The sequence below is a fragment of the Leuresthes tenuis genome, unplaced genomic scaffold (assembly GCF_036924035.1).
Source record: "Leuresthes tenuis unplaced genomic scaffold, fLeuTen1.0.hap1 SCAF_21, whole genome shotgun sequence".
Taxonomy (NCBI): Eukaryota; Metazoa; Chordata; class Actinopteri; order Atheriniformes; family Atherinopsidae; genus Leuresthes; species Leuresthes tenuis.
In genome coordinates this window covers 18707460-18729530 of record NW_027325375.1, presented here as the reverse complement: position 1 = coordinate 18729530, position 22071 = coordinate 18707460, and the positions used below count along the sequence as shown (strand labels likewise).

The window sequence follows — 22071 nt, the reverse complement described above, 5'->3', positions numbered from 1 at the left end:
TTAGCTGGTGCACATGAAATGAAGAAGTTCTGGGTTTGATCACAGAAGGACATTTATTTAAGAATGATCCGATTTAAAAAAAATGTTCAGACGAATGACAGTGGCCCTATTGTCATAGAACAACATGCATCATGTTATTGGCTACAAAAGTCATTCACAGTCACATGACTGAATAATTGTATTAGGCAGCATGGTGAGCCAATGGTCCGCTCCATCACCTGATCGCCATTTGAATACTTTAGCTCCCCCTGGCGCCACATTGGTGCCCCGCCTTCTTGTGTTGTTGTTACCTCACATTGTGTCTGATTGGGACCGTCATCACCACAGAGGCTTGTGGAATAAAGATGTCCTCGCTGCTGAAGCCGTTTTCGGTGTGTGATGGGCCCTGTGAAAGCTGCGCCGCTCGGAGAGGATGCGCGAGCCCGGCTCCCCATCAGCTGCCTTCATCCCAGCGTCTGGCCACCGCCGCCGCCGCCGCGGGGCTGAGCTCTCTGCCGGCACACCAGAGGACGTACGTGGCGAGGAGGAACCTGGCGGCGGCTGCTGTAGGAGGAAGGAAAATCACGCATCCCGGAAAGGCCATCCTTGCAGGTTGATTCTGTAACGATTACATTCAGTTTGCAGATTTGCGCCCTATTGTCGCTCCTCGCTGGGTGCAGACACACAGCCCAGCCTAATCTCGGTCTGGCGCCCATTAACGCTATCCACGTAGAACTGGGTCAAAACGCTCTCAGTCAGGAGTGATGCTACAGCTGCAGCTCTATCATGTGGCAGCATGTCTCTCTGGGTTTATTTATGATTATATCCACCGTTATATTTCTGAGAAATAGCCTAAAAGTGAGCCTAAAAGCTTTTTGCTGCATCACTCTGATCATTAACACTGAAGTATGAATGCTGATAAGTTCCTGCTGGGCACAGAACATTCAGGAACAATTCTGCACAGTGAGTCAACAGATCCTGACCGCAGTGGTTCTTGCCTCTCCTCTCACTCAGGTGGCATAGCAGGAGGAATAGAGATCTGCATCACCTTCCCTACAGAGTATGTGAAGACTCAGCTGCAGCTGGATGAGAGAGCCAACCCGCCTCGGTACAGAGGGATTGGTAGGTCAACGGATGTCAGTCTGTATGTCACAGGAGGGGGGGCTGATGAGGGGAGATGTGCAAGTCTTGCATTGGGTAACTCACTCATGCATCCTCTGTGTGTGTGCAGGTGACTGTGTGAAGCTGACTGTGCAGGATCACGGGCTCAGAGGATTGTATCGAGGTCTCAGCTCCCTGCTCTATGGGTCAATACCAAAGTCTGCAGTCAGGTGAAGGTGCACACAGTGTGCAGAGAGGCTCTGTCTTTTCATTTGTCCTGTTTTTGTAAAGCTACACTTCCTCAATGGAAAAGCACATTTCATTTTCCGAATTTTGAGCAGCATCTGATGGATTCTTTACAAAATCGTTTGGTCCTATAAACGCATTGACATGGCACCTTTTTCTAGTTTGAGATATTGCGTCCTTGGTCATGTGCTTTCTCACCCTTTTCAACCTGGAATGTTGTGTGCTTATTCTTCTCTCTTTGATACCTTGCATTTATCAATGCTTCCAGGTTTGGCACGTTTGAGATCCTCAGCAATCCGATGCGAGACGCCACAGGTCGTCTCGACAACACGCGGAGCCTCCTGTGTGGTTTAGGCGCGGGGATAGCGGAGGCCATTTTAGTGGTGTGCCCCATGGAGACTTTAAAGGTTGGTGGGAGTGGATTTTGCAACATAGTTCTTCTATTGGAATCTCCTTCCTGACCTGTTGCATAGACACTGATCTCAACATAAGTGTTCTTCTCGCATCTCCTAGGTGAAGCTGATCCACGACCAGTGTTCCCTCCGACCCCGCTACAGAGGTTTCTTTCATGGAGTTAGTGAGATTATCAGAGAACAGGGTAAGATAACAGAAAGGAACGAGCTATGTTACTCATTTTGTATGGGTGCTCTTTCTCTGATCCCTCCCATAATGATGCATAATATTGGCAAAACTGCATTTTTAAGTATCAGTGTGCAGTATGGAATCATACGCTCTTTAACTCATATAGGTGTAAGGGGGACGTATCAAGGTCTGACGGCTACCGTGCTTAAACAAGGAACCAATCAGGCCATCCGATTTTATGTTATGAATGCAATGCGGAACTGGTACAAAGGTAGAAATAATTAACTATAAAACTAATTCTTATGTCTTAATTCTTTCACGGCGCAGGCGATTGATTCTGCGCTTCTTCTTTTGTGCAAACTTTGGCTTCGGCCTCTTAAGGTGATGATCCCAGACGAGAAATGCATCCCATAGTCACGGCGATGTTTGGAGCGACAGCAGGAGCAGCCAGCGTTTTTGGAAACACACCTCTAGACGTAGTCAAGACCAGGATGCAGGTAGGAAACAGGCCATGGGATGGTTTTGGTACTGCGGTCAGGTTTCCCTTTTGTAAAACATTCTTTGTCAATTTAAAAAAAACATTTTTTTTTTGCAGGGTTTGGATGCCCATCGCTACAAAAACACAATGGACTGTGCCTTCCAGATCTTGAAGCACGAAGGACCGCAGGCGTGAGTAACCCACATCCAGCTCGACTCACGCTTCTCACTCTTGCCGAGCAAGCCATCTAACCTCATCCCGTTCTTTCTGCAGGTTCTACAAAGGCACAGTTCCCCGGCTTGGTCGTGTGTGCTTGGACGTGGCCATAGTCTTCGTCATTTACGAGGAGGTGGTCAAACTGCTCAACAATGTGTGGAAGACGCAGTAGAGCGATCCGCACGTCACACAGTGTCCGGGAGGAAGCACAGACCAGTGCCTCATGCCACACACAACTCGACACCTCTATCCTAGTTCATACAAGCTGTCTGCGTTGCCCTGAGCAGATGCCATCTTGACCGGTCTCCACACTGTTACATGACTTTTATGTTTTACTCGACTCCCTCTAAACACAGAGATAAAGAAGAAAGTGCGGGTTCAGTGTTGTATTTATCCTCTTTGACTGTAGAGATCAGACTTCAGGACATTTGCTTTAAAGGACAGGAAGAAGCACAGTCAAATGAAGTGATGGAAGGAGGCACCCAGCAGAACGCGTAGGCTCAATTTCTTGGGTTTCATTATCATGAACATCAGCACATTTAGAGAAGGGGAGTACGGTTCAAGCTCAACTCAGAAGAGGGAGACTGGTTTAAAAAAAGAAGACCGCGTATGATAATTGCTATCGTTTATGTTGTAGAGCGAACACTTTGTACTAAAACCATAAATGTGTCTTGATTCACTGAGTACTTACTATTCTGAGCAAAGGACAAACAAAAGTGCTTTTTGCAGTACCACAACACATCTGTGCGGTTTCTTCTGCTTGCTGTGACCGCTTACTTGGCTGCGCTTGTGTTGTCGTGACATGGGAAACGTTTACGGGATTTCCCTGCTCTGTCCTGGTGACAAACTCTTGAAATCATTTATACAGCATTTTATGGCCGCTGCCAGTAGCAGTGCATCGCTGCATGAATGTGGATGTGGCATCTGTCTCACAGGCCTGTTGAGGCCACGCAGACCGACCTGGAGTCAGTAACTTTCCAGTAGAGTGCATAGAGGGGAAGGGGGGGTTTACCTGTCAGGTGATATGTTAAAGGAAACGTTTTGAACTTACAGTCTTAATGTAATATGGAGGTGGGTGAGCAAGTGGTTGCCATTCTAGATGACTGTTACCATGCAAGATACAGAAATGTATTGAGTGGATTGTTGAAATCTGCTAAGAGCCTCTAAGCCATGTCCAAAAAGGCGCTTGGGGGGGGTCAGCCAAATTACAAAAAAAAAAAAAAAAGCAATATCCTTTCACTCCAGTAGAGATGACGATGTAAACAGCCTTTGTAAGCCATATTACGCAAGTATTCCTGAGCCTTCGGAGAGTTTTTGGTCATCAAACAGGCTGCCCTCTAATCAGCGATTTTTAGTATTCTTTGTTTACATCAGTCTGTGTGAACGGCGCCCCGGTGAGACGCACAAAAAGTGATGCGAGGATGATTTTCTACATGTTGACCTTTGTATTTTTTTTTTCTTTTCATATTTATAGATTTATAGCGTCTCCAGTTTGTAAATGTTAAAATTAGGATTAATAAATCAATGTGTGACGAGTTGTCTCGAAGGCTCGGCTACGATTGACCTGGTCGCACCGCTCGGCCTTGCACAGAAGCCTTTCAGTCCCTTTTTGCCAAATCCACTCGAGTCTATCCTCCAATTGGATATCCCCCCTCAAAAAAATTCAGAATGTTCTTCCAGCAGTCTTGGGTCACGCTTGGCTGCTTTTTATGAACAGGGTAATGCACCGTTGGTCATTTACATTGCAAAAGATTCCTGTTGGGCAGACTGAGGTTTTCTTTTGTGTGGGAGAAAAAAAAAAACTAAATAAGTCAATATGACATGGCACACTTTAAAAAAAAAAACAATGTACATGATGGCAATAATAAGCTTGTGATTATTTGACGCCATCCATGTGGCTGTTAAAGACGTCGGAGTAGTAAAGATGTAGATTCTGTGGTGGGATATATGTGTAAGCTCAGCTTCCTGTGTTCTACTCTACAGGAAATGTAATGAAGCAAATCAATGCGATGACACCTTTGTTTTCTGAGAGTTGTATGTTGAAATCCCATCCGTTTGAGCGATTTACGGCCCCCCGGGGAATTGACCAGTAGCATCCGCAGGAGTCGAGGGACGGTTTGAACTTGCTATAAAAACGTGTATGAATGTTGCACCTTTATATCTGTGGCAGATATTTAACAATAAATGAAACACGGCTTATATTAGGACTGGTTTTTAAATTTGAATTTTTACCTGTTGGATACCACAAAAAGGCATGGAAGGGTGACAAAAAAAAGAAGAAAAAAAAGAAGCTAATTAAGGTGATGGGACACTGCACACAACTACTACTTAAAACAGATTTATTCACATTTACATACACTTCACTGGGACAGAAAACCTTGTTTTCCCACGGTGGGATGCGACTAACGGTTTATACACAGCTTCTAAACGCAGGTAGAAAAATGCAGAAGGTTTGGGCTTTGCTGACCGCAGGTCAGACGCGATTAAAGGCTGAAGGAGTGGAGCGAGCGCCGTAGGAATTAACATCAGAGGAAGGCATTAACGCTCCCACCTGCCGCCCCGTCTGTCCACCTGTCAACTTGCAGTATGTCTCCAGTGAGGCTTTGGGAGAAACGGGGATAAAACCGGCAACTGAGAAATTTGTTCTCTGCTGAAGCTTTTTAGATATCTTTCATTTTCATTAATCAATAGAAACCTTTTGGCACTGCATTATGTTCCGTTTTAATAAATGCAAGCGGCATGCCATCACAAGTAAGGATTTATTTTAAATTTTGCAGGCAGGTTCTTGTTGTGTACAGATTAGTATGTACACCCTTTATCAGTCATACTGATTTCATCCATATTACAGTACACCTTCAACTTGCAGTAATCTAAGGGATGGCTGACTTGCAATTGAATTCCCTTTCAGATTTACTTTGTAAAAGTGGTCCCACACTGGCTTCAGATCAAGACAGGGCGTTTGCGTTGTGACTAGACTTGAGTTCCTCGACACAATGTCATTGTTGACAGATGCTACAATGGAGACAAATGGAGGATTAGACCTAGTCTGGCCACCCTTTGCTCCAGCTGTCAAGCATCTTGACAGAATCAGATGTGACGTCCTCTTCTCGTCAGGAAAGAAAGCACGTGCGTGGCTATCTTCTCCATCTGGAAGCATACAACACAAGGCCAAAAGTTTTAGCGTGAGGAGTCATTTAACCCTTCTGAAAACCTCCTGGCATCACACTTACATTCTGAGGCATTTGTCTTTCCCACCACTGGCCACTCTCTGCCCATCCGGACTCCAGTCCACTGCATAAACCTGCACAGATATGGAAACACACAATCAATGCACCTCTACCAGAAATAAGTCCTCACGAATCCTTCAATTAACTGTGTCTCCTTGCCTCGTCGGCGTGGCCAGGAAGGTCCATGTTGAGTTTTCCGGTCTTCACGTCCCACACTTTGAGTGTGCTGTCGCTGCTGCCACTGACCACCAGCCTGCTGTCTGCTGACCAGGCCACCTGATACACAGATCCCACATGGCCACGCAGGGACATCAAATACCTGTGAGCAAACGTGCAGGAGATTTTCACAGTTCAACAAATGACAATTTCAGCTCGACACCACCATCATCTGGACAACTGTGGTATTACATGCAGATTAATTTATGATTTCTTCAGTCAGAAAGAAAGATGGCATTCATTGCTCCTGGACACTTCGAGACTTTCTTACTTTCCATTACGTCCATCCCAGATTTTGATGGACTTATCAAATGAAGCGGAAGCAAGGAGTCTGGTGTCCGGGGAGAACAGCACTTGGTTGACCAGAGCGCTGTGGCCCGTCATCCTGGCCAAAGGCTTCTTTGCTTCTGCAGGATTCCACAGGAACAAAGTGAAATCATCTGAGCCAGACACCAAGCGCTCTGGAGCTGAACTCTGCAGCACAAGAAAAGGAAGTAAAGTCACCGAAACATAAAGGAACTATTAAACATCACAGGGGCGCGTACTCACCCTAACTTTATTGTATCTCTGCAAGGCTCTCTCCTTCAACTCGTCCACTAAAGGGAAAAGACAAACGAAACCCTGTTAGGCGAAAACGTCCACGTATGAAACATCTATACCGGCATCTGAAAACAATGTCAGACTTTACATGATCCAGTGAGATCCTGGAGGTTGACAGTGGCAGTTGCAGGTTCAAAAGCTCCGGTACGCAAGACGTAGTCTGTGCTGAGAGCCAGTGTGTTCACCCAGTGGGCGTGACCCTGCAGAGTCCTGCACTGAACACCCTGAAATGACCACACAGAGACACACATTTGGTCACATTTGGCTCCTTTCATTCAACTCAAGTCACACAAACACACTCTCTTACATCTTTTGCTCGCCACACTTTGACCGTCCTGTCATGGGAAGAAGTGTAGAGAAGTCCATCTCCTCCCCACTTCACGCAGGTGGCGGACTGAGTGTGTCCAGTAAGGATCTTCTCACAGCGTCCCAACACGGTGTCCCAGATGCGCACCGAGCCATCCTTAGAGCTACTTGCTAAGTAACGACACTCTGGGTTCCTGAGTGGCAGAGGAATGAGCGGCAAGAACAGCAGAGTGTTTAAGCATTCCTCAATTTAAAAATACAATACATTTAGAATTGAGAGCTAAAATTAATCAAAGCGGCATCAGAAGGGGATCAAAGTTTGCTGTAGATTAACTGTGATAAAGTGATAAAGCGATGAATAGAGTGCTCACAGATGCAGTGGTTCCCAGCAAAGCCAAGTGATCCACTTGCTGTGTCCCGTCAAAGTCTTCCCGATCTGTGTGCCGGTTACTGGATCCCACAGACAGATCTGTGAGCACAGCACAACAAAAAAACACATTTGTAAAACTAAACCTTTAAGAAATAAACATCAGACGTGTGCATTTGAAACACACCTGACTGTTCTTGCACCCCGAGGCCAGCTTCTTGCCATCAGGTGACCAGGCGATGCTCAGCACCCAATGTGTGTGTCCTTCAATAAAGCAGAGCACAGCTCAGAGGTGTCAAAATAATCAAATCAATCATTTTTTTGTCTTGATGAGCAGCATCTCATGTTGCCTTATGAAAGTGGCTTCATACCTCTGGCAGTGTGATGGGGTGTCTCAGTTGACAAGTCCCAAAAGCGCACTGTGGTGTCACCTGAACCACTGGCCAGATATCTGAAACAAACAAGGACAAATCAGCTCGCAGCTGAGTGAATATTCCCAGGAGCATTACCGTAGAATAAAATGTACAAACAGCCCCGCTATGTATTTTCAGATTATAAGGATTGTGAAACAAGCGTTGGCAGCTGTTCATTCTGTGTCAGAGTTACTCACTTGCCGGTGGGGCTGAAAGCAGTTGAGATGACAGCCTCTGTGTGTCCCTGCAGTGTGCTGGTGCAGCGAGCCACAGCCCGAACCCTGAACACAGCCTGAGGCTGGTACATCACAGGCAGAACTTGTTCCGTCTCAATCTCGAGAGCCTTGACACAAGATCCCAGACTGGACACCACCTCTGTCTCTCCACGCACAAAAAATGCAAATGGCACCGGCTCCTCCTTGAAAGGACGACAGCATAACAGAACGCATTTTAAAGTTTTGCTTCGTACAAGTTGAGTAAATCGGACCTATACTTTGCTACTGTGCAATGAACATAAAAAAATATGTGGGTTCAAGCTTGACAAAATACTACGACAAATCATAAGTTCACTAGAGGAGCTTTTAGTTCCATATCATCACACTTCCACTTCCATGCTTTACTGTTGTAGTCTGGCCAGGTTAACAGCAAACAACCCATTGGAAACCCTGGGTGTACTTGCTTTGATTCCATGATCACAGATTTTCTTACTGGTGTGTCGTTGACAACAAGCACATTCAAGTTTGCGGCAGTGAGAGTCCACTTTGAAACCCACATCTTGAATGCGACCTTTAAAGGTTTTGGTTAATAAGAGGACATGCTTAATGTAGAAATAATGAGTTTATATCATTTCAAAACATTTAGAGAAAAAAATGCACATGGTGGATAATTGCTTCAAGTACTTTATGTCAAGTTGTACAGTATATTTACGATGTATAACACCAACTTACATTCTGTAGCAACGCATTGCAGACGAGCTGTAGTTTCTCTGGTGTTATGTCGAGAGGCACATCGAAAGGTGAGCCCAGAACCTCCCCATCCTCGTTCTGAAACTTGATCAATAGCCGCTCCACGTCCTCACTCGCCATCATCTCCATGTTCCCAATCTAAATCTACTAAAATGACACCAATACGCCCGCAGAGGTGAAACACGATAGGTTATACATACTTATAAATTCACTGTCAATCCTCTGACGCAATTGATGTCAAAGTCCTTAATTCACAAACTTTAATTGAGAGAAACGAGCGGGTAGTACAGTTTAAAACTGTCATTTTAAATACTGGGAGCAAATGTACAAAGCTAAAAGTAAAACATTAGAACAGTTTAAGCTAGCCAACCACTAAAGCTAACTCAGCTAGCCTGCTGTTAGCCAGCATTTTCAACGTCCTAAATAATCTTAGCACTGATCCCAGAACATGAAGACGATTGCAGCCAGCTTTGCAGATATGTTGTCAGTACGTTATGACAAATAACTGGCAAATAAATCAGCTTTTACCTTTAACGTATGGACGGCTTAAAACTCCCCACGTGTATACCACCAAAGAGCCTATAAATGAAAGATTTGCTGCCTTGCCGAAGTTGTCAAGTCGGTCAACAGCTTTGCGCAATGAATTGTGGGAGATTGTCACGATGCTTTACCTTTTGGGTTTATCTCTATTTCTATAGTATTTCTGTATTTCTATTTCTATTGTACTGTTACCTGTCACTCACTGATTTTAGTATTCAGATCTTCCAATCTTCAGTTAGGGTTGGGGTTAGTTAATGGTAAGTTCTGATGCACATATATAACACGAGTTTTGGGGGCTTTTTCTTTAAACTTTGATTCGAGGTAAAAAAAAAGACTCTGAATGAGAACTATGCTATTATCAACTTAAGATCTATTTTTTTGCACTTTTGGCCTTCAAAAATGAGTTGGTACGGGAGCAATTTAGGGTTATTAAGGATTTAAAAAAAAAATAATGATATTATTTCAAACGGGATGTTAACATATGATTGTAATCATGATTTAGTTCAAAAGCCCTATCCCGGACCTGAGAAGGTGAGTCTTTGAGGATCAAATATGGGCAGTGGATATCCAGTGTGTCAAGTCTAAGTTGAAAGCCTCTGATCTCCTCAAGTCATTAATACTTGCTATAACCACATGGGAAAGGATTACAGGGGGAAACCTTTTTCAAACACCACAATTCAGAGTTAGCAAATGTTAAACTTCACTGTGTAAAACAGAAGAATTATTACATAGTCGTTTCAACTTCTCAGTTGCGTCTGACCACCATGCAGTGGAAATGTATTTAGTGGTTAGACCAATCGGTATTGCAGGGGGAGGAAACAGATGCTGTGTCTACCAGGCCGAGGATGAAAAGGACCATTTAGATGGTTATTAGCAATCTATCACTTTTTCCACTGGCATAGAAAAGACAATATGCTCTTATGTGAGTCAGTTTAAACCAGGATAGATAAATAACTCAAATTCTTAAAATTCTGAAATATAGCCTCAATTCTGTTCAGTGTCCTAATACACATTAAGACTTATGTTGTCACATAGACACAACACGTTGTTAAAAAGTAACATGGAACTCAAATCAGCTCAGTGTAGGATTCCACATTAATATTTCTGCATTTAATGTTGGATGAAGAAATTATGTGTTTTCTTATCTCCTTCCTTTCTCAGAGTCTTGGTTCCAGTTGGTGCAAATAATCCCCAACAGGAACTTCCAAAACCTAATAATTACCAGATGGATCTTTCTTCATACATGAAGCAAAACAGCCAAATTTAGCAAAGAATTTTCTGTAGAACAATGTCCTATGATGGGCAGATCTTCCTCCCACTTATGAGAGAACTAACGAGAGCCCAACGAAAGCATCGAAAGGTTTTATTGATTGCTATATGACCAAGGACTTGATTGAGCCAGCATGTGTCTACTGGTAAAAAATCAGACAAACAAAAAAAAAAGACAACACAATGATTGCTTAAATGCACCCGTGCATTTTGTCACGTTTATTCTTGTATTTTTTTCTTTTTTACTCTTTCAGGCTAAAATGGCCGCTCGTTAAAGTGATTCTTTTTTTGTTTTTGCAGAGATCCCATTCCTGCAAGAGCGAATCTGTCAAGCAGCAGTAAATTGAAGTTTCCAGTCCGTATGATGATGAGTCATCTTATCCTGTGAGGGGGCATTTTAAAGTCTGAATCACGTTGACGCAGCTAAAGGGAGTAAGATGTGGCATTGCAGTGGATTCACTCTTATTTGTTGATCCCGTTAATGTCCTCAGGAATGAGGCCCTCCGTGACAGCACGCTTTGACTCCTGGATCTGTAAGATCAAAACAAGGATGGCATTTGTATGCTGGCTCAGTGCCGTGCCCATTCCCACCTGCAAGTAAACACTCAGTGACTGCTTTAGCGTGTACACCACTACAACTTTAAAAAGGCTGAAACTGAAATAAAATCAGATGATGCCGACCTAACAAAATGGCCACTGAGAGTATGATATAGCTTTGGTACTTGTAGCTATCTAGAGCAGATCCTCAAATGAGTCAAATTGAATAAACATGTTCGAAGACTGCAGGACAGGTAGATTCATAGAAGATAAACCAATGCAATGATCAATGCAATGATCGCTATTCACCCGATAACCTGTTTATTGGTAATTAAATCACATTAACACAAACACATATTTCTAGAAAGTTATGCTGGGTCATCTTGAGAGGAAAATTTTAATTGAAAAAAGTGGAATGGATATTAAATAACACAGTCCTCTTGTAAGTAAACAAATAAAAATAAGGTGATGACATATCACAGGGGTACACTCACCTGGAAGTTAGCACTCAGGCCAATGAGGCTCTGCATGTTTGTGCTGTAGTAACCCAAAACATATTCCCCACCCAGCAAAGGGATCTCATCCTTGTCCACAGATATCTACACCAAAAGCACATACACGCACATGTTAATGAAGAAAGAATATGCTTGTCAAAATATGCCCCAAATTCCTCACTTGCACCGCACCTGTATGACTTCATTAATCTCCGGCAGCTCGTTCTCTCTGACCCACACAAAGGTTTCATAGTCAGTCGCACTCTTAAATCCAACCTGCAGGTCAACAAATCCATCAGTTCAAATCCATCTAATACTGTATGGTTGTATTGACTGATGTCCCCCCCAACACATTTGTTAGAGTACCTTATACAGGCCAATCCAGTCCCATGTGGAAGACATGAAGTCCTCTTGGACGGTGTAGGTCAGAAGTGCATTCTGGTCAGCGCTCCATACACCCACAGGAGATACATGAACCAGAGGTGTGTCGAAGCATTTCCTCAGCTGCAGGTAAGGCAAGAGGAAGAAGAGGGCGCTTTAAGACTGCATGACAAACTATGTGTAATGGTCTATCATTGGAAAAGAAACAGAATATAGTGCATCTGTTTTCACCTCAAGAGTGAAGTTTGCAACGACCGGCTTGTGGTCACTGACTCCGTAGCTCATGTCGCTTGTGTATTCGTTCTGGGTGACCAGGATTGGATACTCATCCATTCCATTGTCGGCAGAAGTTGATGCCTTCTCATCATCCTCGTCATCTTCAGATGGCAAGGTTTTGGGTTTGATCCTCCAAAGGATCCGGTCAGTCCAGGCCGGCTTCCTTTTCTTACCACTGAGCAAAGTTAAGACAAGTTTTAATGATAGAATTTCAGTTTGAAGTCGAGTTGAAAGCTTTGTTTCTGTTGCTTACCTGAGGGCACATTTCCATTTATGCCTGTCCTAAACTAACAAACTAAATATTGTCTAAAATATTGGAAACAAGTGCTGTTAAACAGTGCAAAAGAGAAAACACACACACACACGTGATGTGAAGCATTGATTATTTTCTAGCACGCAGATCCATTAATTTTACCGTAAGAAGCAACATATGCATTGTGCAAGAGCAGACAGAGGGGTGCTGGTTGCAGGAGGGAGTTCAGCTCTGTTATATTAGCAGATTAGATCTGTTATTTATCTGTGATGTTTACTAAACCCATTTCAGCCTTGTTATTTAAACCAGTGTCTCCATGTGCTTTGTGAATGAGTACTATGCCGGTCAGAATAATTGTCACCATTGAATAGTATGCACATCATTTTGGATATCTTCAGAAATGTATGCAAATAACCAATTTGTATAGTCTAGACATTGTCAAGACATTTTATTAAGATATTGGACATGAACAAATAGACTTTCATATAGCAAATGATAAAATGCAAAGACAAACTGTTCTTTGGCAACAATTTATTCAAAGTCTTTTATTGAATTAAAAGTAAACAAAATAAATACGCTTCCCTTACAGCTTTCAAATGACCTGAACTAACCCATCACTGATGGTTTTACCGTTTCCTTTTTCTTCCTCATGATGATGAAGGCAACAGAACAAGAGAGCATCATAAAAGCTTCTATCTAGAAATAGGATTATTCGAAAGGCAGCGGGCATAATCTTAAAATTCTTATTGTGACAGTTTACAATGTTAACAAGGACATTTATCATAATGAATGTGAGGAGGAAACTGAGTGAGGGAAGTCTGTAGAAGTTTGTGTGAATTGTAGAAAAACACCACAAAGGCCATCTGAGGACCTTCAGGCTGACCTGAAACAATCTGAATCTGCACGCTGAACCAAGCAGGGCTCAGACCGAGCAGGACACCACCGCTATTAAAGAAAAACTACAGAGGATTTGTTTGTGAACGCTCTGCAGAAACTTCCAGCAGACCGGTGCAAAAATCTTTTATATGACAACAAGAAATTTTATGAGGCTGCCTAAAGCTTCTAAAAGCAAAAATGGCTTCTTCTTTCCACCAAATTTAATATTTTCAAAGACTGAGAGCATTGTGTGTGTGTGTGTGTGTGTGCCGTGTGCTATGCTGAACTGATGCGTTGCGGCTACCTGTTTGTATTCACATCAACAGCAGCTGCTTTAAAGCGGGGATTAAAGCAGGGTGAAAAAGAGGCAACAAGCTGAAACTGGAGCTGCAGCTCAGATGCACATCACGTAGCCAGCGTTGATGCTCTAATCTGGTAACATTTAAGCTGAAAGTAAAATCATCACGTTCCGCACACCCCACACACAAGCAACGCTCCTCATATGAACCTGGTGTAAATCAAATGTCAGCTGTGCCCACTCTTGCTACCCTGAGCGCAGCACCCTCAGTGAAGTTTTTTGTGTGTACCCACCATCATGAATGTCGTATACCTATCAATGTCTACTGGAACTGGAGCCGGTAAACACCCTCAACATCTGCAGAGTCAATTGACGCAAGACTGAATGTAGATAAAAAACTCAGTTGATTTGCATGCACATTTGAGGTGAGATATGATCAAAACTTGACAAGGCCTGTTAATTGGATTACTGTCTTGTCCCACTATCCAAGCAAAGAAGGAGAACCTATGCACACCAAGGAATGTCTGACTGCACTCCAGTTTGGGACCATACGCTGCCTTTCAGCTCATGGGTGGCCTATTACATTATGGCTCAAAACAATGAAGAAATAAGCAGCGAGGGGCTAATTTGCTGCCCAGGGCAGGTATTGTGGAGCATGTGCAGAGTACCTTGGCTGGGTTGGGTCCGATTGCATGTATACATGCAGCAGTAACCTCATTATCTGGGCCTGTTAGTTCAGCTTTTAAAAAATTCAGTTTAGTATGATGTTAAACTTACATGTTTATATGTATTCTTAAAGTTCTGTTTTAGTTGGAAAAGCAGAACAATTCGATACTTTCTAATATTGTTGTTCCCTTTGTACTCGGGTTCTTAGCTGAGCTGTGCTTTCATTTTGGCTTTAAAAACACTCTCCTGGTATTGGTGTAAAAAGCCAGAAATGAGCAGGCTTTATGGGGTCAACAGGTTTCCAACAATTGTACGCATTTTGATATTACTGTATATCATAGCCTTGTTGTGTTAATAAAAAAAATTTAAATTTTGTTTTTACTTTTAGATATCTTAAGTTCTGTTTTTACATTTAAGGTGTAAATTATTCAGAGCAGGACTGCATGCAAATAACCCTCAGGTTTTTCTGATTTTAAGATAAGGGTCCCAAACTCATTTCTGCAATGCAAATCTATGGAGACACCCACCTTGGTGGGTCTAGCTATCTATACCAGGCCCCCAACCAGAAACAGAGCAGCCCCCAGGTGAGGGAGGTGAGGAGGAAGAGGAGAGTGGTGCTGCAGCGCTGCAAGGGCCTGGGTCTGTACATGGTTAGGGGCAGCGCCGCAGTGCTCTTTCTATGACAGACACATACATGGTGCTAGGGTAAGGAACGACTCAAAGAGAGAGCCTCTCCCAAATTCATCTATACATCAGGGATCACAACCACGGCTGCTTTTGGTTGCTGTTAAGCGTGACTCGTCTCAGCTAAATATGTGGTGTCAAAAGCTTTGGGTACAAAGGCTATTGGTGCAATGAACGAAAACTAGTAGAATGTGGGGCATGCAACACAAAAATGAAGAGAGTCTTACTTAAACCCCAGCCATGTCTTTGGAGAGCTGTGCAAAATTCAAACAAGGACAAGAGAGCAACTGAAGTCTGCAAAATGCGTTGTGTATTTGTGTGTAATATGTTTGTTTGCACTGAAGCGTGTGTTACCTGGTATCATAGGTGTCGGATTTACGGTCAAACTTGTAGGTGGGTTTAAAATTTAACGGCCCCTCCTCAAATTCTTGCAGGAAAAGTTCGTTCTTCTTCATCATGATGAGCTGCAGGAACATTCAGTTAATCAGAACGTGCATGCTATTGTGTGCGTTTGTGCGTGTCCTTTGACAGAGTACCTGATCCTTGCTCCAGAGCAAATTGAGGCGCCCGCTGTTGATGGACGAGCGGAGAAAGTGCAAGCCGTGGTCTGCGATACGGAAGTTCAGATCACCAAACCAGAACACCACCCTTTTGAGAGAGTAGCAGAGCTTTATTTTATTTTTTTTTTTACCACAAGCACAACAACCTCCAGCGCATCTTCTGTAATGTATGTTACAGTGTGATTGTGTGCACTGACTTGTGATCCAGGACATGAGGGGTGTCGAAGATGTCGAAGTCTTGCGTCTCCAGGATGTACTCAAACTCATCAACACGCTGCAGGGCATTGTTCATGTGAGCGGCTAGGTGGCAGTTTAGGAAGCATACCATGTGGCCATAGAAGGAGAAGCGCACGGACACTCCACCCTTATTACCCTAACACAGAGGTGAGGGAATTTTTAATGTACTCTTTCATAAGTAAAGATGGAATGATATTAAGCTGTTAAAGTCTAATACCTCGAATAGAGAAAAACTTTCATCAAATGATGTAAGCTCAGTTATGAATTAGAACATTTGCCTTCCAAGTATTTGTCCCAGCATACAGCACAAATTTGGGTTTTGTGTGTGTTTTGCTCTGCCAAAGCTGTTGCACATTCCACTTCACAAACACAATAGGCCTTTCATAATGTGTTTAAAGCCTACATGGTCTGATGCCAGTGGGATTCCTGGGCTTAATGATGTTGTTCCCTACAAAGATCAGGGCTGACCAGCGCTCTCTGCCTAATGTCCTACCCAGTAGCCAAAGATGCCGGTACGAGTGTAGGTGGTCTGGATGTTTCTGATGTATGGGAGGTGCATTTGTTTGGCGAAAATCAGCAGCAGCAAACCCTGCATCCTCACCGATGTGACCTAAAGACAGATGGAGACAGACAGTTTGGTCATCATTTTCAAACGTTCTGAGTTTCTCATATTTTTATTTTAGAACATTTAAAACACTTTTACGAATACATTTTTGTATGAACTGTTTAAACAATTCCAGTTATGTATTTTTATGTTATATCATAGAAAAATATGTATGTATACAGATTAAATCAAAGTGCACTGCATTAAAAGAATAATACATGAAATCTCTAAATGTGTGCACATGTCCATTCACACACATCTGTTGTTAACCGTTGTATCTGCACCTCTCTTTCCTTTTCCCTCACCTTCACAAAGCCTTGGGGTGCCAGTGTGGCCATGAAAAGGTGGCTCCAGGAATCCTCTACTATCAGATCTGAGACAAACTTCACGGGGGTGGCGCTGACTTCCTGCAGGCTGCCTCACAACGACACAAGTGATGAGTAAACAAGGACATTCTAACATGTTTGAGCCTGCTGCCTTGGTCCAGTGAGACATTTTTTTCTTTTCCCTCTTCCCCATTGAAAATCTATAAATACCTACTATTATTCCATAATTAATAAAAGTCTTGACAGTGTTTAAAAGTCCACACATTGCATTGCCGTATTTCTCACCCAATCACATAGAGGTCTGTGGGAGTCTGAACATCTAGCTGCAACAAAGAGGTGACGTCTTCAGGAGGCTCCGCTGTGGCCACATTCCAGGTCACCATGTGCAGCCTGCCAGAGTGTATGATGATGACAAGTTATTCTATAGAAATGACCCAAATTTGGTGAGTAAATTCATATTCAACTTCAGCTTCAACCTATTCATTTCAGCGTTCCACATGATGCAGCTTTCTATAGTCTGTGTGGTATCAAAATACAGTTCAGGTACAGCAAAAATCCAGAAATCATTTGTTCACATTCTCATCATCCACAACTTTTAAACTTAATTTGTTCAATGAAAACCACTAAATGTTCCACATTGTAATCAACAGATGAGCACTAGAAAGATTCACTTGACTCTTCCTGCAATTTTTTTCTTTACTTTTCAATCTGAACAGTTTAGCCCCTCTTACTCAACTTCTTTTGTCTGTGATATCTGTGTAAACTGGTGAATGCCTGGGTGAGCGTGTGCACTCGTCAACCTGAATGCGTCTGTGGGAATGAAGCGTCCACAGAGCTGAAATGCTTCGTCCAACGTCCGGGACACTTCTTCGCCAGCTTCATCGTCAGAACTCATGTCCTCTATGCAGGTCATCAGCTGGGACAAGCGCTGGCGGAGGAGAGTCTTCGACCTGGAGCTCTGAGATGCCGAGCTGCTCGTGCTGTCTGAGCGCACACGTGGACAGTCTGGTAAAGGGTCCATATTTGAAGGCTGGGAAAAAAAGGGTCTTCCTGGTAGCTGTTATACAAAATATTTCAGCTCACAAGGATGCTTCAGACAAAAAGGAAAAATAAAGATGCAGTCCTCCAAAACAGCAAAACCCAGCAGAAAAAAAGACGTTTGTTTAGATTTCACCTCAGACTCCTTCTGTTGGGCTGTTTGCACCCATTTGATATGAGGTCTCCACTGGAAGTAATACAAGCTTATTCCACGTTAGTCAAAATCTGTCCACATGGGTTTTAGGAAGGCCCTTCAAACTGACCGAGATGAAAAAGCCAGGGCAGCACAGGGGAAGCGTGTCTGTGCTGGTGCAGTTCCTCCTCTGTTCGCTTCCTTTGTGATCATACAGAGATGAAGCAAAGTTTGACAAAGCAGTGGGGTCAACTCAGGAATGTTGGCAAGAACGAGTCAGATTCGGAGTCTAATCGCAGGCAGCAGACAGGCATGTGAATTTGCATGAGTTTTCCTGGTGAGTGTGAGAAGTCGCAGAGGGTAGAAGAGGAGAATTGGAGGCTGATCCTCCATCACTGTGAGTATTGTTGCTAGACTTGGGTAACCCTTTAGATCCCTAAGAGGTTTACCACCAGCACTCTCTCTATCAGCTGAGCCACAGAACAATGTGTGAAAGCCCGTGATTACACTCATGCATTAGTGGGGGGACAACAGCGCACAATAGCATTAGCTTCTTTTGGCCACAATCCAGCCTGTCCTCATGTAGGGGAAAGGTTATCTTTGCAAATCCAGAGAGAGGTGCAGATTGAATGCAGTTTTACTCTATAAGCTCTGACACAGACGTTCAAGGGTTTTCCTTTTCGGAACAAAAGCTCAAACTCTTCTAATTAACAGATGTTGCAGCCGAGTTCATAGTGGACACGTTACATAATAGATTTGGAGGCACATATTACATAAAGCAATCAGGAATCACAGTGAGGAAGAAGACATTTGATTGGTTGAAGTTATCAAAATAAAAAATACAGTGAGATAATATTTGCAGCTTTAGAAAATTTAGAAATATGTCACCATACGTAAGTGACCTGTCTCTCTAAAGATAAGACATATAGATCTTGAACTTAACATAGTTGGTTGAAATTAATTTTGTAAGGGTCTAAAACTGTGGAGGAAAATATGAGAATACAAATAGAAAATGTATCATTTATAGGTTCAAATGATGCTAATAGTCAGTGGCCCTGATCTCTCTGCCACCTCATGTAACAGTGTCACATGCTGAGACTCAGTGCACATTCTTTAGCAATCAGTAAGTGGATAAATGAGAGGTTCACTATTTAGAAACCTTGAATAGAAGACTATTTATGTTTTGCCACATTCATGCAACAACTGAGAGCCAACAGCCACAATCTACTTATGACGATTAGCAAATTCTTTTCTTTTTTTTGGACTCTGTATCTACCCTTTTTCGACCTGTGCTTCCTTTGACAATTTTCTTAATCACTTTCTTTTCTTCCTGCTCTTTCACCTACATAACCGCTGGAGAAAAAGGAGAACAAGAGGAGGGTTGCATGGGATACTGCTGCTTTTACCTGAAGTAGTCTCTTCCAACACTTTGAAAGCTTCTGGTGCTCATTTTCTACCCTGCAGGCACATAAAAACACACATACACTTAAATAAATGTTTAACAAAGGGCACACATACAATGTACAAATCCTACCCCTCCCCCCCTTTTTTATCAGTTTAACAAGAGCATAAAGAGGAAGTCATTAAAATGTACAGAAACAGACAAAGCCAGATGAGATAGGGATGTATGAAAGTAATTTTTTAAAGGCTTGGTAATCATGTCTGATCATGGTCAGCCACATTAAAGTGACAGTACTCTGAAGGTCACATAAACAGATTTCAGGTTTCATTTGCAAAGTTTAATCCAAAGTTGCTGCTGTACAAGGAAACTAAACAAAAAAAACACAACCTTTTTATTTAGAGTACTGCCACAATGAATATTCTGTAAGCTCTGTTACTAAGTGAAAGCAGTCATTCAGGGAGCTAATAACAGTGCAGGAATGTTTCAGGGATTAAACCCCTGTTTAAACTCCTGGATCCCTGGAGACGTGGGCTCCAACATCGACATGTGCCAAGATTCAAATGCTGGTAAATTTAAGATTTGTTGGGTGAATAAATTGGTGTCACTGGAAAACTGGCTGGTAAATGGAGTTAGTAAATCAAATAAGAGCAACATCGGTTGCAAATCTGATGTTAGAAATAAGTTATTGTGTCTAAAGATGGAAATGTACACCTACAACAGAAAGTAATTACTATTTGTGAAATTTTGCACGATGCAATTCAAGTTTTGGTTGATTTTTTTTTTTTTTGACTTATTTGCCACCAGGAGACGAGCCAAAAAGTTAGAAATTTCATATTCTAATAAAACAGTTTCCAAACATAACTGCCTTCGTGTAAGTGATAAACTGGGAATGGTTGTATCTTAGAGAAAAAAGACAGCATCCGCCAAGGTAGACTGGGAGGAAGGTTGATGCTTTGATTCCCAGTTTCCCCAGTACACATGTTCCAGTGTCCTCAGGCAAGATACTGAACCCCTATTTTGCCTCTGGTGTGTTCACTGACAGAGGGGAAAAGAGCACTAGCCTGTAGTAGTGTATGAAGCAATGATGTTGTGCAGAGTAAATGAAGTATAAGCTCCTATCTTTCAATTTCATTGAGTAAACCTGCTTCTAATCCTATTAAGGACATCACATGCAGCAGTGTGCTTCAAGTCGCTTTGTTCTCCCAGGAAGGCAAAGACATGAGTAACCCCTCTCTGCCTCTCACTGGCTAGTTGCAGTTGGTTAGGTTGAGGCACTACAATTATATTGATATTTACTTGTTCATGTCATGTGGAAGAGGAAGATATGTCACAGTGTGCAAATTACATTGATCCATTGCGGATAAACTAAATATATATATTTTTTTACCTCTTTCGAAATGCTGTTTTATAACGCAGTTAGCTTATCCTTCATAGAAATGATAAACTAACTGTGTTATAAATATGTATAAAACTGAAATAACTTTCTGTGGCCACAAGGTGGCAACACAAGCGGGCGCAAGCATATTTATTAGCAAAGAAGTTTGGTTTTATGTTTAGCAGAGGTGGAGCAACACCTGTGTGTTCGACTTTCAACTCAAGTTCTGTAAGTGCAATGTTTATTCTCCCTTTGGGTTTGTTGCAGGTCCACTTCGAATCCAAAAGGAAGTGCGTAGCTTTTTAGCAGCTGTACCATGTTTAAGCTTATTCCTAATCTGTGTGTGTTAATCAGGGCTGAACATATAGGGTACAGTGATCTTATTGGTGCAATTTATTATTATTTATTTTAATTAAAAAACTTTTTGTGAGAAAGAGAGACGAGGTTGGTAAGAGTGAACCAGCACTTAAATCACTTTTAAAAGCACTAGTACATAAGCTAAAATTGGTGACAGAGGTGAAGATGACTGTGGAATCCACTATTAAATTAGACACAGTCAACTGATTCTGTCACAACCGGGGTAGAGGGTAGATAGTGTGTGACGTGAATGAGGTAGGACCCAGATGCAGATTTTAAATGAAAACTTGATTTATTTACAAAAGGAACAAAAAGCGCAGCTGAACCGGGTAACAATAAATCTAAACTGTGGAAAAAACTAAGCAAAGCTGCGGCTGTGGCAGAACAAGAGGCAAAACCTGATCACACAACACATGAATGACCAAGACATCAATGGAGGTGACGGTAAGGTGAGGATTTTGCACTGTGACTGGGGAAACCTGGAAACTAATACTAAGGGAGGTGATTGGTGATGAAGTGCAGCTGTGAAAACAAAGACAGGTGACTTGAATGAACCTAACGACATGACAGTACATGGCAAAACATGGCAAAAACTATTGAGCAAAAATAAACCTAAAACAAAACCCGAGACATGACAGATTCATCAAAATGGATATCTAGCCATGCAAGTTTGATTATCGCTACAATTTGCCCAAACTTCAAATATGGATGATTTGGCCACAGGGCAGGAGGTGAAATAATCACATGCCCCCTGAATGTCACTGAAAGTTACCCATAATGACTACATAAAGACACACAACAGCTGAGCTTCTTTAAATGGCAAAACCACCCTGAAGACAAATCAAAAGGGACAAAAGGCACAAAATTGCAAATACTGAAAGCTAAGTGACTTGACTCACACATGTAGTCAAGAGCAGTAAAACAACCATTACGTCTCTATGTGAGTCAGGGGTCTGCAGAGATGGGAGGCCCTTTACATGTTTGCACCCAGGGGTCTGCCTGTGACCCAACAATAGATTGAAAAAAAAAGTTTTATTAGTTAATCTTTTAATCTCATCGTAAATGTACT

The 22071-nt window shown here is 42.5% G+C and overlaps 3 protein-coding genes across 4 annotated transcripts; 1 reads left to right on the top strand and 2 right to left on the bottom strand.

The window, feature by feature from the left end:
* The first annotated feature begins 274 nt into the window (after positions 1–274).
* slc25a1a (solute carrier family 25 member 1a) lies at positions 275–4793 on the top strand. Its single transcript, XM_072375528.1, has 9 exons — positions 275–591; positions 994–1101; positions 1211–1310; positions 1595–1733; positions 1840–1924; positions 2075–2179; positions 2290–2405; positions 2504–2577; positions 2660–4793. The coding sequence occupies exons 1-9, from the start codon at positions 345–347 to the stop codon at positions 2772–2774; spliced, it is 1089 nt and encodes a 362-aa protein (XP_072231629.1). The 5' UTR covers positions 275–344; the 3' UTR covers positions 2775–4793.
* A 129-nt stretch (positions 4794–4922) lies between these two features.
* nle1 (notchless homolog 1 (Drosophila)) lies at positions 4923–9296 on the bottom strand. 2 transcript variants are annotated; one of them, XM_072375169.1, is made up of 13 exons: positions 9225–9296; positions 8679–8843; positions 7929–8149; positions 7690–7769; positions 7506–7582; positions 7323–7420; positions 6953–7145; positions 6734–6869; positions 6595–6641; positions 6317–6519; positions 5989–6148; positions 5833–5903; positions 4923–5749 (listed from the first exon to the last, which is right to left on the bottom strand). In XM_072375169.1, the coding sequence occupies exons 2-13, from the start codon at positions 8823–8825 to the stop codon at positions 5737–5739; spliced, it is 1446 nt and encodes a 481-aa protein (XP_072231270.1). In that variant the 5' UTR covers positions 8826–8843; positions 9225–9296; the 3' UTR covers positions 4923–5736. The 2 variants fall into 2 exon arrangements, with proteins under 2 accessions (XP_072231270.1, XP_072231269.1); XM_072375168.1 differs by having other exon boundaries at positions 8679–8840; positions 9225–9294.
* A 1404-nt stretch (positions 9297–10700) lies between these two features.
* On the bottom strand, positions 10701–18377 carry inpp5kb (inositol polyphosphate-5-phosphatase Kb). The gene is made up of 12 exons (XM_072375543.1): positions 17498–18377; positions 16983–17087; positions 16677–16785; positions 16261–16377; positions 15728–15903; positions 15507–15618; positions 15325–15434; positions 12149–12368; positions 11903–12040; positions 11729–11812; positions 11537–11641; positions 10701–11036 (listed from the first exon to the last, which is right to left on the bottom strand). Exons 1-12 carry the CDS (start codon positions 17716–17718, stop codon positions 10968–10970), a joined length of 1566 nt encoding a protein of 521 aa, XP_072231644.1. The 5' UTR covers positions 17719–18377; the 3' UTR covers positions 10701–10967.
* Between the last annotated feature and the right edge of the window lie 3694 nt (positions 18378–22071).

What these genes read in the sequence shown, in the direction of transcription:
- slc25a1a (XM_072375528.1), top strand. Translation starts at nt 345, where the DNA reads ATGTCCTCGCTGCTGAAGCCGTTTTCGGTGTGTGATGGGCCCTGTGAA. An exon ending in GCCTCGGTACAGAGGGATTG is followed by an intron (nt 1,102 to 1,210) that starts GTAGGTCAACGG and finishes GTGTGTGTGCAG; the next exon opens with GTGACTGTGTGAAGCTGACT. An exon ending in AAGCACGAAGGACCGCAGGC is followed by an intron (nt 2,578 to 2,659) that starts GTGAGTAACCCA and finishes TTCTTTCTGCAG; the next exon opens with GTTCTACAAAGGCACAGTTC.
- inpp5kb (XM_072375543.1), bottom strand. Translation starts at nt 17,718, where the DNA reads ATGGACCCTTTACCAGACTGTCCACGTGTGCGCTCAGACAGCACGAGC. An exon ending in TTGCAAACTTCACTCTTGAG is followed by an intron (nt 12,041 to 12,148) that starts GTGAAAACAGAT and finishes CCTTACCTGCAG; the next exon opens with CTGAGGAAATGCTTCGACAC. An exon ending in AGATTAATGAAGTCATACAG is followed by an intron (nt 11,642 to 11,728) that starts GTGCGGTGCAAG and finishes CTTTTGGTGTAG; the next exon opens with ATATCTGTGGACAAGGATGA.
- nle1 (XM_072375169.1), bottom strand. Translation starts at nt 8,825, where the DNA reads ATGGAGATGATGGCGAGTGAGGACGTGGAGCGGCTATTGATCAAGTTT. An exon ending in ACCCCATCACACTGCCAGAG is followed by an intron (nt 7,583 to 7,689) that starts GTATGAAGCCAC and finishes GCTTTATTGAAG; the next exon opens with GACACACACATTGGGTGCTG. An exon ending in AGAGATACAATAAAGTTAGG is followed by an intron (nt 6,520 to 6,594) that starts GTGAGTACGCGC and finishes CTTGTGCTGCAG; the next exon opens with AGTTCAGCTCCAGAGCGCTT.